This window comes from Orycteropus afer, unplaced genomic scaffold (genome assembly GCF_000298275.1).
Source record: "Orycteropus afer afer isolate SDZICR_OR568_19922 unplaced genomic scaffold, OryAfe1.0 scaffold00105, whole genome shotgun sequence".
In the NCBI taxonomy this organism is placed as follows: Eukaryota; Metazoa; Chordata; class Mammalia; order Tubulidentata; family Orycteropodidae; genus Orycteropus; species Orycteropus afer.
Window position 1 is genome coordinate 2,528,612 of NW_006921692.1, and position 16,641 is coordinate 2,545,252.

A 16,641-nucleotide genomic window follows, 5' to 3' on the forward strand; every position below is an offset into this window, starting at 1 on the left:
ATTCTTTTTAGAGCTTTCTAGTATAGTTATTTAAAGCTATATATTTCCCTCTCCACTGCTTTAGCTGTATCCCATAAATTTTATGTGTTTCCCTTTAATTTAGTTTAAAATACTTTAGAATTTCCTTTGCAATTTTTTGGCCCAAATATCATTTAGAACTGTGTTGTTTAATTTTAAACTATTTGGGGATTTTTCTAGATATCTTTCTTGTATTGAATTCTAATATAATTCTGTACATACTCTATATGATTTCAAATCTTTTTTGAATTTTATGAAATTTGTTTAATAGCCTACTATATGATGCTTCTTTGTGATCATTTTAGGTTACTTGAAAAGAATATGTGTTCTGCTAATGTGGAGAGAACTGTCAGTTAGATCAATTCGGTTGATAATTTTGGTTGGTGTGATTTTGTTTTGACTTTACATTTTTACTGTTTTTTGTCTGCTTGTTCAATGAATTACTGAAATCAAAAACTATATAATCTGTTCCATCAGATTTTACTTCATATATTTTAAAGCTTGCTTATTACTGCATACATATTTAGGATTGCTATGTTTTCTTAATGCATTAACTCTATCATTATGAAATGTCCCTCTTTATCCCTGGTAATATTCCTTGTCTTGAAGGCTATTTGTCTGACATAAAAATAGCCATTTTGACTTTCATTGGTTATTTTTTTCATAGAATATCTTTTCCATCCATTTACTTTTAACCTATTTATGATTTAATATTGAAAGTGGGTTCGTAATAACATTTAGTTGGATCTTGGTTTTATACCCACTCTTATAATATTTGTCTTTTAATTGGAGTGCTTAGAAAATTTAATGTAGTTGAAATGTAATTGCATTTAAATTACCATCTTGGTACTTGTTTTATATTTTTCCAAAATACTCTTAATTCCTTTTTATCTTCTTTGTATGTTGTCACACAGGTTTTTAGTATTTCATTTTAGCTCCAATATTTTTGGACTTATTAGCTATACATTTTTTTTGTAGTCATTGCTCTTAGATTTACAAAACATACATTTAACTTATCATAATCTACCTTTAAATAATGTCACATCCCATTCTCCTTTGTGCTACTACTGTCATACATTTTACTTATGTTCTAAAATTATTACACATATGTGTGGTGTAGTAAATTACTTAGTGTGGCTTTTCTACCCATGTCTTTGTAAACTCCAAGGTGGGATTTGCTATAAGCAACTGAGGAGCTCTTGATTGTAAATGTTATCCACCTGAGTTATTTCTGTTGGGCATGGCACAACGCAATGTTATGGGATGCTCACTCTCAGGTGCTTAGAATTCTGTTGTTATGACTGGTTGGTTTGGCCACTCTGCCAAGCTCAAAAGGAGGCCTCCTAGAGGCAGAACTCTCTCTGGCTGCTGGTTGAGAAAGACGTGCTGCCAAAAGAGACACACACTCCTGAAAGAGACACATGCTGCTGGGAAAGAGACACATGCTGCCAGCAAAGAGACACAGGAGACGTGCATTGCTGAGTAAGACACCAAGGGACACGCACTGCTGGGAAAGAGACTGTAAGAGACTGTTGGCTGAGGGATGGTGGGCTGGAAGAGAGACTGAGTGTTTTTTCCTGAACTTGAATTGTAGCCTGGTGCTTCCCTAATAAACCTCATAATCTGTGAGTTCTGTGTGGCCACTGCAGCAAATTATCGAACCCAGGTGAGAGGTGGTGGGTGCTTTGGGAGGAACGGTTGGAGAAAGGGCTGGAGGGAGGCAGCATGTCTGGACTCTCAGGAATAGGCCTTGGGCTATTGATGGTGTTTCTGTCTTCCTCAGAGGAGGTCAGAACATGTGGTCTCCTTGTCTTTTTTGTAATATGTTATCAAATTATTTATAGGTTTACTACTCATTTTTATTATTTTTGCTTTAAAATTCAATTTGTAAGAAATTTAAAAATTGTGGGAGAAAATATGTTAAATAAATCCTAGCTAGAGCATTCACAAAAAATTACCAAAAATTTACTAAAAAATTATCAAAATTTGATTAACTCTTACCATTTCCAAAATGCCTATGGATCTACTTTATTTTAAAAATGCTTCCCAGTTATATTCAATTCATAGTAAATGTTGCAAGAAAAAAATCATGGATCAATTCTACTTAGTACAGTAAGGAACATTAAAAACTATTACCATCATCATTATCTTGACCCAAGCCATGGTGTTTTCAGTCACCTCTTATGCATATGAAAGCTGGACAATGAATACGGCAGACTGAAGAATTGGTACATTTGAATTATAGTGTTAGTGAAGAATACTGAATATACCATGGACTGCCAGAAGAACAAACAAATCTGTCTTGGAAGAAGTACAACCAGAATGCTCCTTAGAAGCAAGGAGGGTGAGACTTCATCTTGTGACTTTAGACATGTTATCAGGAGGAACCAATCCCTGGAGAATGACATCATGTTTGATAAAGTAGATGATCAGTGAAAAAGAGGAATATCCTCAGTAAGATCAATTGACATAGTGGCAGTGACAAATGGCTCAAATGAAGCAAAAAATGTAAGGATGGCATAGACCAGGTAGTATTTCTTTCTGTTGCCCATAGGGTCACTATGTGGGAACCAACTCAAGGGCATCTAACAACAACATACCTGTGGTTATAATCCCATTTGGGAATAGGTTGTCTTTGTTATGTTAATAAGACAGGTTCTGTGTAGAATGTGTCTTAAAGGAATCTCTTTTTAGACATGTTGTTGTTCTGACAGAGAAGAGATTCAACAAGCAAGAGAAAGGAGCAGAGATAGAAGAGAGATGTTAACCCACATGAAGATCATCCAGGAGCAGTAGCTCCAAACAGACAAGGAGGTACCTTTCTCTAGAGCCAGCTGAGAGAGATTGCCTTCCCTTAGAGAAAGCACCCTGAATTCAGACTCCTAACCTCCTAAACTGTGAGAAAACAAATTTCTGTTTGTTGAAGCCACCTACTAGTGGTATTCTGTTAAAGCAGCACTAGATAACTAAGATACCACATTATCAGTAATAATAAAAACCCACAATCATATATTTCAAACTATATCATTAAGATATTAATTAAATCAAAGAACAAATACAACTATAACACATATTATTCAAGATCCTTAGCTTTTCTTTTGCATAAATAAATACAAAAATATTTTATTCTATTATATAAACTTAATCTTGAAAATATTTAGAAGTGCTTAACTAGCAAGAAACTGCAAAGAAATTATAAAGCAAATACATCAGAAAAAGCTTTGCAGGAGGCTGTCAAAGAAACAAAGGAGGTAGATTTACCTCTGATCTCTGCCAAGGAAGGAATGTGATAGTTCCATTGGCGTTGGCAAAATCATCAACTATGTAATTAATGCCATCAGATTCAATCTGTGAGATGATGTAAAAAATATTCACATAATCCAGAGCTCCTCTGGTTCGCTCCACCACACATGAAATGGTGGAGCCCTCCTCTGCAATCTGAAATTGAACATAAATTATTTATCATCTGTACCAATTCAAAGCAGTTGATAAAATTACAATGCTTTCATAAAATCTCTTTATCATAAACTAAATTCTGTAACTTTTGACTTCCAAAATAAAGATTAAGATGTCCCACACATAGATTTTTTTTTACTATTAGGAAGTATTTAATCATTCATTTTCTCTCTTTCCTTTACAGGTATAAATGAAGGAAAAGAGTTACAATCAGTTAACTATGCATGCAATTCATTCATTAACACCTATATATACCTGCCACTATGCTAAATGCTATGGTTACAGATGATGAAAAAAGCACAGACCTTTCTCTGCATAAGCATAGAGTACAAAAAGGAATGAGATTGGAGGCTAGGGGGACAGGGTGGAACATGACATCAGAGAAAAATTTATAGTCATGGACATCATAAATACTCAATAGCCAACCCATGAACAACGTGAGGATTAGTGGTGCTAACTCCTGCACAGTCAAAAATAAGCATATAACTTTTGACTCCCAAAAAATTTAGCTACTAATAGTCTACTATTGACCAGAAGCCTTACCAATAATACAAACAGTTCATTAACACAGTTCTTGCTGTACATTTATTAGATTTTCACACAAAGACACTCACATATATAAATTTATCACAAAAGATAAATGCATTAAGTACCTAGCATAGTGATTATTTACTATTTATTAAGTCATAAAGGTCCTTATCCTCGTGGTCCTCACATTGAGTAGGCTGAGGAGGAAGAGGAGAGGAAGGTTGTTCTGTCTCAGCAATGGCGGAGGCAGAGGAGGAGGAGGAGGAGACGGAAGTAGGAGGGACAGGCACACTATGTGTAACTTTACAGAAATACATCATAATTTCTGTCTATTTTGCTTTTTCATGTATCTAAAAATATTTCTGTAGCATACCAATCTTTCTTCCACCATTTGCTTTAGTTTCAGTGCCCATATCATAGAAGGGTTCATGTTGTAAAAGATGTCATAAATCATCTTAATAATCAGAACACTTCTGCCAGATTGTCTAATGTCAACTTGTTTTCTGACATAACTTCTTCTACACCTTCTTCCTCATCATCTGTCACTTGTTTGGAAGCACTCATCTCCATCAAGTCGTCTTCTGTTAACTCCTCTGGTATGTTGTCTATTAGCTCCTGAATTTCTCCAAGATCCATATCTTGAAAAAATCCACATGTAAATGGACTTGTAACAGTTCAAACACATGTTGTTCAAGGATCAACTGTAGCATGAAATCATTGGTAAAATAATTTTGGGGGTGACATAAAGTGCCAAGTGGGGACAATCTGATAAATTCTTAGACAGGAACAATATTCAGATCAAGGAGAGCATTTTATGTCATTCCATGTGTGTTTATTTTTTATCTAAACATTTTTAAATAATGCTTAAAATTTTTTTGGAGCAAGAATTTGGAATATCTTTTAGAATAAGATATTCACATTCTTATATTTTATCCCTTCCTCTTCTGTTTTCTATTGGACTGATTAAGCTTTAGGAGCTCTGTGGTGTAGTGCCCAAGGCACTTCACTGCTAACCAGAAGGGTGGTGGTTCGAACCCACCAGCCACTCCTTGGAAGGATGGTTGGACAATCTACTTCCATAGAGATAACTCCTCAGAAACCCAAGGAGGGGTTGCCATGAGTCAGAACCGACTAGAAGGCAGTAAGTTTGGTTTGGTTTTTGAATGTAAAATATATTTATATATAGATATATATGTGGTTGTTATTAGTGTTATGTTGTTAGGTGTGGTCAAGTAGGCTCTGACACATAGCGACCCTATGTACAACAAAAGAAAACACTGCCTGGTCTTGCACCATACTTATAATCCTTGTTAATTTTTAGGCCATTGTTGCAGCAACTGTGTCAATCCATGCTGTTGAGTGTCTTTCCCTTTTTCTTTGACTCTCTATTTCACCAACCATGATACCCCTCTCCAGATACTGGTCCCACCCAACAACATGACCAGAGTAGGTGAAATGAAGACTGGCTATCCTCCATCTAAGGAGCATTCTGGCTGCACTTCCTCCAAGACAGATTTCTGGCAGTCCATGATATTTTCAGTATTCTTTGCCAACACCACAATTCCAAAGCATCAATTTTTCTTCAGTCTTCCTTATGTATCATCCACATTTCGCATGCATGAGTTGACTGAAAATTCCAGGGGTTGGGTTACATGCACCTTAGTTTGCAAAGTGACATCTTTGCTCTTTAACACCTTAAAGAGGTCTTTTTTTAGAAGATTTGCCCAGTGCAATATGACACCTGATTTCTTGACTGCTGCTTCCCTGTGTGTTGATTGTAGATCCAAGTAATATAAAATGCCTGACAATGTCAATCTTTTCTCTGTTTATCACAATGTTGCTTATTGGTCCAGTTGTGAGGATTTTAGTTTTCTTTATGTTGAGGTGAATTCCACACTGAAGACCATAATCTTTGATCTTCATCAGTAAGTATTTCAAGTCTTCTTCACTTTCAGTAAGCAAGGTTGTGTCATCTGTATATTGCAAGTTATTAATGAGTCTTCCTCCAATCCTGATGCTACATTCTTCTTCATACAGTACAGCTTCTCAGATTATTTTCTCAGAAGACAGAATGAATAAGTATGGTGAAAGGATACAACCCTGAATTCCATCCTTCCTGATTTTAAACCATGCAGTATCCCCTTATTCTGTTCAAACAATTGCCTCTTCGTCTTTGTACAGATTCCTCACGAGCAAAATTAAGTGCTCTGGAATTCTCATTCTTCTCAATATTATCCATAATTTATTATGATCCATACAGTCAAATGCATTTACATAGTCAATAAAACACAGGTAAACACCTTATTTTGCTTTCAGGCAAGATCCATCTGACATCAGCAATAATATCTATCACTGCACATCCTCTTCTGAATCCAGCTTGCATTTCTGCAAAGTCCCAGTCAATATACTGCTACCACCATTTTGGAATTATCTTCAGCAAGATTTTACTTACATATGACATGAATGATGTTGTTTGATAATTTCCACATTCTGTTGAATCACCTTTCTTTGGAATGGGCATAAATATAGATCTCTTTCAGTAGGTTGGCCAAATACCTGTCTTTCTAATTTCCTAGCATAAATGAGTGAATGCTTCTAGCTTTCCATCTGTTTGGTGAAACATCTCAATGGGTATTCTGCCAGCTCCTGGAGTCTTGTTTTTTGCCAATTCCTTCACTATAGCTCAGACTTCAATATTATTGGTGCTTCATCCTATGCTACCTCCTGAAATTGTTGAACTTTGGGCAATTCTTTTTGTACAGTGATTCTGTGTATTCTTTCCATCTTCTTTTGATACTTCCTGCATCATTCATTCAATATTTTGCCCATAGAATCTTTCAATATTGCAACTTAAGGCTTGAATTTTTTTTTCTTTATTTTTTTCAGTTTGAGAAATGGTGATCATGTTCTTCTCTTTTTGTTTCTAATAGGTTTTTTTACATTTCATTGTAATACTTTACTTTGTCTTCTTGAGGTACCATTTGAAATCTTCTGGTCAGCTCTTTTACTTCATTATTTCTTCTATTCACTTTAGCTACTCTCCATTCAATAGAAACTTTCAATAAGAGTTTCCTCTGACATTCCATTTTAGTCTTTTCTTCCTTTCCTGTCTCTTTAATGACCTTTTGTTTTCTTCATATATGATGTTCTTAATGTCATCCCACAGCTTGTCTGTCTTCAGTCACTGGTGTTCAATGTGTCTAATCTAATCTTGAGATGGTCTCTAAATTCAGTTGAGATATAAGCAAGGTTGAATTTTGGATCTCATGGACTTGTTTTAAATTTTTTTAGCTTTAACTTGAACTTGCATATGAGTAATTGATGGTCTCTTCCACAGTCAGCTCCTTATTTTGCCTTGCTTTGCCAGAAGATATTGAGCTTCTCTATTACCTCTTTCCACAGATGTAGTCAATCTGATTCTTGTGTACTCCATCTGGTGAGGTCCATGTATATATACATCATTTATGTTGTTGAATGAAAGTATTTGCAATGAAAAAGTTGTTGGTCTTGCAAAATTGTAGCATGAGTTCTCCATCACTTCTATCGCCAAGGCCGTATTTTCTAAGTACCAATGCTGCTTTTTTTGCTTCCAAGTTCTGCATTCCAATTACCAGTAATAATCAATACATCTTGATTGCATGTTTTGTCAATTTCAGACTGCAAAAGTTGTTAAAAATCTTCAAATTCTTCATCTTTGGCTTTGATGGCTGGTGTTAAATTTGAATAATAGTAGTAGTAACTGGTCTTCCAGCATCACAGCAACACAAAAGCCACCATAGTAGGACAAACTGACAAATGAGTAGTGGGACTTAAGACACAGAGAATAAATATTTAGAACCATTTTTCTATGATTAAAATACTTGTGTAGCTGCAAATATATCTATGAATGTAGACTATACAAGGGACAAAGTTATGAAAACTTCATAGCTGTAACTAAACACCTTGAAAGAGTGAGTTTCTGGGCCTGGGGGCTCAGGACTATAGTCTCAGGGCACATCAAGGTCAATTGGCACAGGATAGCCCACAGAGAGAATGTTCTAAATCCTACTTTGGTAAGCAGCAACTGGGTCTTAAAATCTGGAACAAAGGAGAGTGAAGAAAATCAAAGATGCAAGGAAACAATTAGTCCAAAGGACTAATGAACAAAAGCAAACCCCAGCATCCATGACCCTGAGATCGGAAGAAGTAGATGGTGCCCCACTACCAACTGCTCTGAAAGGAATCACATAGGAGGTCCTGGAGAGAGTGGAAGACACTTGTAGAATAAAGCTCAAAATCATGAGAAAGACCAGTCTTACTGGCCTGGTAGAGATGGGTTAGATTCCTCAAGACTATGGCCCTTAGAAACTCTTCAAGCCTGGAACTGCACTCACCCCTGTGGCTCAACTTTCAGCCAAACAACAGGCCTACAAGGTGAACAATAACACCAAGGAGGTACATATTCCTTGGAACAATCAATCATATCAGATCAAAAGGGCATCATTTGCCCAGGGATAAAGCTCAGAAGGTAGGAAGAGATAGGGAATAAAGATGAATAGAAATGGTAAACACAAGAGGATATAGGAAGAAAGCTATAACATTGTGGGTATTGCAACCAATGTCACAAAACAAAAACTATATGAATAGGTGAATGTAAAATCAATCACTCTATAAGCTTTCACCCAAATCACAATGACAGGTTATATTTATATAGATAGATAATTTGTCTCATTGCTTTTAAAATTATGATACAGCAAACATTTAGGTCAATACCATGAAGTGGCATAATGTCATGTAATCATTATCAGAAACATCATCACTCAGATTTTCACCAGAAACAGCATTATCTGGTATTGTTTCCTCTTTTGAATTAGCAATTTGCCAAATCTTCATTTCTGCAGAAGAGTAATAATAAGGGTGAACAAGGAGGAGAAAAGTGTTTGACATCTATCTTATAGGAAAAAGAATACACTATTCTGAGTAATGAATAGGTCTTCTGTATTGAAACAGAAGATTAAAGCTAAACAATTACACATCCAATTCATTTTTAATTTTCTTTCATGCTTGGGTGATGATCTGTGATATCAGATTATATCAATATCACTTATATCTAAAGGAATCTACTCATATAGCATATGGCAGAGACTTAAAAACAAATACAGTCCAAGTTGAAATAATATTGTAATTTGCACAAAGATCTTCCTAAAATGTCTCTAAATTGATTCTTAAACCATAAATTTATAAATATAAAATATAATACAAATGGTCATAAAAATAAAGCTAAGTTTCATGAAGCACTATTAAAAGAAATCTCATGACTTTCTAATTGTTTGGTATGTAATTTTATAAGACACAAATAGAGTGATAAAATAAGGTAGAGAGAAAATAACAGAAATAGAAAAGGAAAATATAGGGAGGCAACATGAAAATCTGAGTAGGCCAAATATCCTACAAAATTATTCATCTGCTCAACAGAGATCCCATTTGGAATTCAAGTAACTTTTTAGCATATCATTAAGGCTCTAAAATGCATTCAGTTGTATTCACTCTTCCATGATAATTTATTAAGCTCTGCTATTTGCCAAAGCATGGTGTACCTGGTTAGGAGGAAACAGTCACAAAAAAATCATTCTCATTTCTTTCAGTGTATCAAGTAGCAAACTTGTCATATTCTACTTATTTTACATTATATTGTACACATTTTCTTTATTCATTCAAGATGTGTTTATGCTTTAGTTTTAATCTTAGTAGTAAACTCTAACCCACTGTGGTCAAGTCAATTCAACTCATGGCAACCCCTCCTTGGGTTTCTGAGCCATTATCTCTACAGAAGTAGATTGCCCAATTTTCCTACCAAGGAGTGGTTGGTGAGTTTGAACCTCCAGCCTTCTGGTTAGCAGTCAAATGCCTTAGGCACTACACCACCAGAGCTCCCAACCTTAATAGTACTTTATGTCAAATGAATTTCTAAGAAATGTAAAAACATAACTCTGAGAAAATTCTTTAAAGGACCTCTAATGACTTCAGGAATTTCTTTGAGAACTAAGGTACACCTGACCCATGCCAGACAATGAATAAGGAAAAGTGAAGAATTGATGTATTTGAATAATGGTGTTAATGAAGAATATTAATATACTATGATCTAGCATAGTGCCTAAGGCACTTGACTGCTAACCAGAAGGTTGGCTGTTCAAACCCACCAGCCACTCCCCAGAAGAAAGATAGGGCAATCTACTTCCATAGTGATACTACCTCAGAAACCCAAGGAAGGGTCACTATGAATCAGGTCTAACTCCATGGCACATAACAACACCACCACCAGAAGAAGAATGAACACATCTGTCTTACAAGAAGTACAAAACAGAATGTTCCTTGGAAGAGAGGATGAAAAGACTTCTTTGTCTCATGTACTTTGCACAAGTTATCAGGAATGCACTGTCCCCGGAGAAGGACATCATGCTTGGTAAAGTAGAAAGTCAACAAAAAAGAGGAAGACCTTCGATCTCAAGACTAACACAATGGCTGCAACAATGGGCTCAACAGAACAACAACTGTGAAGACAGCACTGGACCAATGTTTCATTCTGTTGGACACAGGGTTGCTATAAGTCAGAACAAACTCAACCACATCTAACAACAATGTCTTCTAAAATTTTGAAGGGCTAAAAAATTTTTTTTCAACATCACTGCAACAATATATTGGAGAAGAAATTTAAATTATCCATCATTAAGAACTGGAAAGCAGTCAAGGTCTTTTTGGAAAATACAAGTGCTCCAAAATTCTAATGTTCATTTGGAAACTCAAATTTTTATCACTGGCAACAAGTACTGTCAGTTGTTTTCTTTTAAGTCATTAGCTCACTTGTTTCATTTTCAAGAGAATATCTGCCAAATACACAAGTCTAAATAACCAAAATTTATTAGTCATTTTTTTCTAATAAAAATGGTTTTCCATGAAAAGAGCAATCAGTTCAGATCACAATTCAAAAACTGCACAAATACTTTTCTTATAGACAATTATCATATTTTGCTAATGCAGCAGAAGCACATTATTTGTGCTTCCCATTTTGTGATGTTGTTAGTTCCCAGCGATTCAATGCTGGAGACCTTATGTACAAGAGAACAAAATGGTGCCTGGATCATTGCCATATTCATGATCAATGGGATGTTTGAGTCTATTGTTGTGACTATGGTGTCAATTCATCTCATTGAGGGTTTCCCTCCTTTCCACTGAGCAAACATGATGTCCTTTTCTAACAACCGCTCTATCCTAATGGCATGTGCAAAGTCACTGAGCCAGTCTTGCCATCTTCGCTTCTAAGGAGCATTCAGGTGATATTTCTCCTAAGACTTGTTTGTTCATTCTTTTCACAGACCACATTATATTCAATATTCTTCACCAACATCACAACTCAAATGCATCAATTCTTCTGTCTCCCTTTTTTATTGTCCAGCTTTCACATGTATATTAGGCAACTGAAAAGACCACAGCTTAGATCAGGCATACCTTAGTCATCAGAGTGATATCTTTGCTTTTCAGCACTTTAAACAGATCTTTGGCAGATTTATCCAATGCAATAATTCACTTTATTTCTTGACTATTTCTTCCATGGACATTGATGGTTGATTCAAGTAGAAAGAAGCCATTGACAATTTCAAATTTTTCTCCATTTATAATGATGTTGTTCATTGGTTCAGTTGTGAAGACCTTTGTTTTCTCTGTGTTTAAGTGCAATCCCTACTGAAGACCATAGTTTCACCTTCATGAGTAATTTCTTCATTGTCTTTACTTTGGGGAAGCAAGGTTGTGACATCTGCATATCACAGGGTGTTAACGAGTCTTCAGTCAATTTTGATGTCATATTCTTCCTCATGGATTATTTGTTCAGCTTACATTGACTAAGAAAGATGAAAGGACACGATCCAGCTGCACATCTTTTCCAATTTTGAACCATGCAGTATCCCCTTGTTCTATTTCAACAACTGCCTTTTATTCTATGTAGAGGTTCGGCATGAGCAAAATTTGTGTTCTGTAATTCCCATTCTTCACAATGTTATCCAGAATTTGTCCCTCCGATTTGAGCTATAATGAGACCTATGATCTAGATATTTTTTCAAGTATTGATTTCCTTAATCATTTCAGTTTACATCATAATATTATTCAGAATTTTTCATAATGTTATCCCGTTCTTCACAACAAAACAGTCCAGAACAGTCAGATGTCTTCATATAGTCAATAAAACATAGGTAAATATCTTTCTGGTACTCTTTGCTTTGGGCCAAGATCCATCTGACATCACAATGATATCCCTCATTCTATGTACTCTTCTGATTCCAGCTTGAATGTCTTACAGTTTCCCGTCAATATATGGCTGCAGTTGTTTTTTAATTATCTTCAGCAAAATTTTGCTAACATGACACAGGATATTAAAAAGTCAGGTGCTCAAGGAGTGCGATTTTATAAAATTAATATTTTTTATTGATTCATCAAAGACATTCTTAAGCACAGTTTTTAACTAAGGGTGGATAGTAACAACTGGGTAATTTTGGTGCCATTGCCTTGATTTTTGCTAAGGTGTCAACAATTTTACCTATCATTGCTTTCTTGGCACAAATGTCAATAAATTGAAAAAGGCAGTATCTTAGTATTTATATGAAATTAGGTTTGACCCTGTGGACCTTATAAAAGGATCTCAGAAACTTCCAGGAGTACTTAGACTACACTTTGAGAGACACTTCAATAAGCAATCAGTAAATATTGATGAAAATGATGTTGGCAATGATGATATTACTTCATCTTACTCCTGTTTTACCATAACATCAAGAAAAGCAGGAATTCTATATTTCTATTCTTAACATTTTTAGAAATGAAAATTCTGTAATCTTCCTTGCATCAAATTGCAATGTTTAATCTTTTAGACTCAACAACACTTTTCCTATATCAACATCTCCTGTGTTTCTCTTTCCAATATATATATTCTCCATCTCTCTCCATCTGGGTTTGGAGATTAACCAATCAGGTTTTCTTTTTTTTTTTGTCCAGCTAGTCCAACTAGTATAGGTGCTGTAGCCTAAAAAAAGAAGTTCTCTCTTCTGCAATCAAAGGTTTGTCTGATGCTCCTCAAGTTCAGAAATTTCAAGGAAGAAGAAAAGACATATACTTCAACGGAAGTAAACCTACACCAATCACAGTCTATTGAAGGAACTTTTGAGATGAGCCAGCATTGAAGATCTTACTATCATTCAGAAATCCAGAGACACTAAGAAGTCATATCTCATTTCAAGCAGCTTTTTTATGTTATATATTGCTATGTTTTCTTCAGTTTGTCTGTTTATGCAATCTAACTGAATCTAAACATGATTGGTAATTGACTTCATGTCTTGATACTAAAACATAATCATCATAAGTTCAACAAATATTTACTGAGTACCTACACTGCTCAATTATAGGTGCCATATATGAGCAATACACCTTATTTTACTCAGAGTTCCTTCATTTTTGCAGTGGAGAGGGGACAGACAGTAAATAGTTAAGAGTTACAAACAACAAAGAGAATTTAGGAGAGTGATCTATGGTACAAAAAAATTAAAACTAGATGAAGGGATGGAGAGTTACCAGTAGGAAGAATGGAGTATTACATCTCCACTGAGGAAAAGTCTCTGGAACTGAGACTTGTTTGAATAAATGTGAAGATGTGGAATAAGTTCCAAACAGAAAAGATAGCAAATGAAGATGCCCTGAACTCAGAATCAAAAGAAGACAAACCTGACTGAAATATAATGACCAAAGGGGAGAAATATACTAAAAAGGTCAGAACAACAGACAGGAGCCATATCACAAAGCAAACTGAAGTCCTGTGAAGGTAATCCGGTGCAATATGGTGCTTATAACCTGATGAAAGCCCATCTGTCTCTTTTTAAACACAGACGATGCTACTAAAGATATAGGGTGAAAGCCAACAGGTTAAGTGTCACAAGACATCGGTTCAAATCCAGGTTCTCACCATTGTATCCTCAGAGGGGAAAAAGGGGGGTAAATTAATATTTATTAAGCTTTAGTAAATTCCAGATTTTGAACCAGGCAATTTAATGCTGTGTCATTTAATTCCACTTTGGCTAGATATTTTCTCAGGACTCTAAGATTCAGTTTTTTAACCATACAAATTGGAAAGAGTAATAATAATTAATACCTCTTGAACCTATTGTTCTGCTTACCCAGTGCTGCTCTGACAAGAAATATACCACAAATGGGATGGCCTTAGCAAACAGAAGATTACTTTTACAATTTGGAGGCTTTAAGTCCAAGTTCAAAGTGCCAGGCTCTAGGGGCTGGGTGAAAGCCCCTCAACCTTGGGGTCCTGCTCTGCCTCCTGCTCCCAGCCCACTGGAGCTAGAGGCATTTCTTCACTCAGACAGCTGCTAGCTGCTGAGGCTGAGAAGCCCCAAGGTTGACAAGTAATGTTACCAAACCACATGGCAGGCCATTAACTTAAGTCCATTTTAAGTCCAAAGGTCGGCAGAGCATAGCAGGCTGCTGAACAAGGACAAGGCTACATGCAGGGTCCAAACGTGCCATAGGCCAGAGACCATTCTCAAAGCTTCTCCTTATATACAGGAAGCATACCACATACCCAAAGGCAGTTACCCAGCTGCTTGTGGTAGATCCCACCATGGAGTTGATTGTCAGTCTCCTCATGAGGATTAACTACCACCAGCTGCCCAGCCACTCAACCAGGCCCAGCCAAGTTGACACACAAACCAAACTACCACACCTATACTATAAACTATCAGAGAAAGCTGCATAAAACTTAACATGTAAAAGTTCTCTGCTAACTGAATTTCTATTTAAAACTATTATCCCTATAAGTGAACATATTTTTTTTAAGTTGTAGATTTGTATGACACTTGTCCTTCCTAGTGTAAGATGCTCTATCCCTGGTATGGAAGAAAACAATTTAAAATTTTTTATGCATGTCACCAAACCAAATAACTAAGAGGGTGAATAAAACACTGCAGACAGCCAGTTGCTCAAAACTGAGCTATAATGAGCCCTATGATCTAGATACTTTTTCAAGTTGTTTTTCCTTATAATTTCAATTTACATACATATCATTCTAAATTTATTAGAATCAGCTTGCCAATGGAAAGCGTCTCTTGTTTTTGGCATCCTTTCATAGACATCGAGCCATTACTGTCACACACAACACCTGTGTAGTACTTTCATGCGCTCTCATATTACTGAACAGGAAATCAAGATGATTACGAACCAAGATGATATTCTCAAACTTGGAAAGAGCTGATAAGGAAGTAAAACAGCCTAATGGATTAAGCTAACCAAGAAGGTTGATAAGAAAGGCACTTACAGGTAACACAGAGGAATGTTGCAGGCACCTACTTAGTGTGCTTTGCAAATGTGAAAAAAAACTCATACTTTTAAAAAATATGTAATTATTCATATAAGTTTTCAGTATATATTATTTCATTTACTGATACCCTACCCAACAGAGTAGTCAAAAAAATAAACTACACATATTGTATAATTGTGAGTTCTGTAAAGTACATTGGCTTTAATGCTAAATGCTAATGTTTAATTTGCTAAATTGTTATTATCTCTATCAGTTCATTAAGCTTCTGATTTAAACAGTGAACTCATAAGAGCAGTAACCTTATTATATATATTTGCAAGCACTAACTCTAGCATAGTTTAGGGCTTAAAGTGAGTAATCAAGTAATCTTACTAAATGAAAGAGAGTACACTCCTAAATAATCTACCTACAGTATTTTTTCAACTCTCTAAATGCTCCGTGCTCACTCCTTACCTCTGGAATACAAGTTCCTGTGAAGCCAAACAAGCCATTGGCATTGTCACTTTTTTGTATTATTAATCTTGCTGTAGTATTTTCTTCAGAAATGCGAGCTCCTCCATATACAGAGACTAGTTTAAGAATGAATAATTCTTCCCCTTCCTCTTCATTGTCATCTCTTGCAGAAACAATGAATGATTTGTTAGTTTCTCCTTGTCTGAACTCCATATATCCAGAAATGGGGTATAAATCACTCTTTGCAGGCATGGCATGAAGTTCATAAATTTCTTCAAGGGTCAGTTTCTGCTCATAGAACCTCACATCCTGCATCAAACCTGTAAATCTGTCATTGCCATTCATCCCTGCCCCAATTCTCAGAATCCCAGGACCTGAAAACAGAGACAGATGTAAATGCTACAATATACATAATTCTCCTACCCTAAATTACAGTATGAATTAGCAACTAAAACAATTTTATTGAAAGGTATTAATAATTTTATACTTCTATACAAGTATAAAATCAAATAAAGGATGTCTTATGATAAAAAATTATTACGTAAAATAATGAGTTTATAGTATTTTGAACTAAAGGAATTAGTATCTACCTTCAATTTAAATGACATCCTTAATGATAAATTATATCAATGTGTCAAATCACACTTTGGAACAGAACAATAACTACACATAAACATCAACAAATATGCATAGATTAAGTATAAATGTGTGTATGTATTTAAGTACATGTGTGTATGTACATTTGGATAATAATTTAGTCCATAACACTTCCTAATTTACATATAGGTGTGTATATATACATATATATACATATGTATATATACATATATATGTGTGTGTGT

The 16,641-nt window shown here is 35.4% G+C and overlaps 1 protein-coding gene across 1 annotated transcript in view; it reads right to left on the reverse strand.

The window, feature by feature from the left end:
• The window catches only part of ADGRV1 (adhesion G protein-coupled receptor V1), a 947,781-nt gene that overhangs the window by 859,932 nt on the left and 71,208 nt on the right, over positions 1 to 16,641 (reverse strand). The window contains exons 20-21 of the mRNA XM_007943393.1: positions 15,800 to 16,173; positions 3,280 to 3,456 (exon numbers count right to left, since the gene is read on the reverse strand). Of these exons, the coding sequence (XP_007941584.1) occupies positions 3,280 to 3,456; positions 15,800 to 16,173 (551 nt within the window). The remainder of the gene's footprint in view (positions 1 to 3,279; positions 3,457 to 15,799; positions 16,174 to 16,641) is intronic.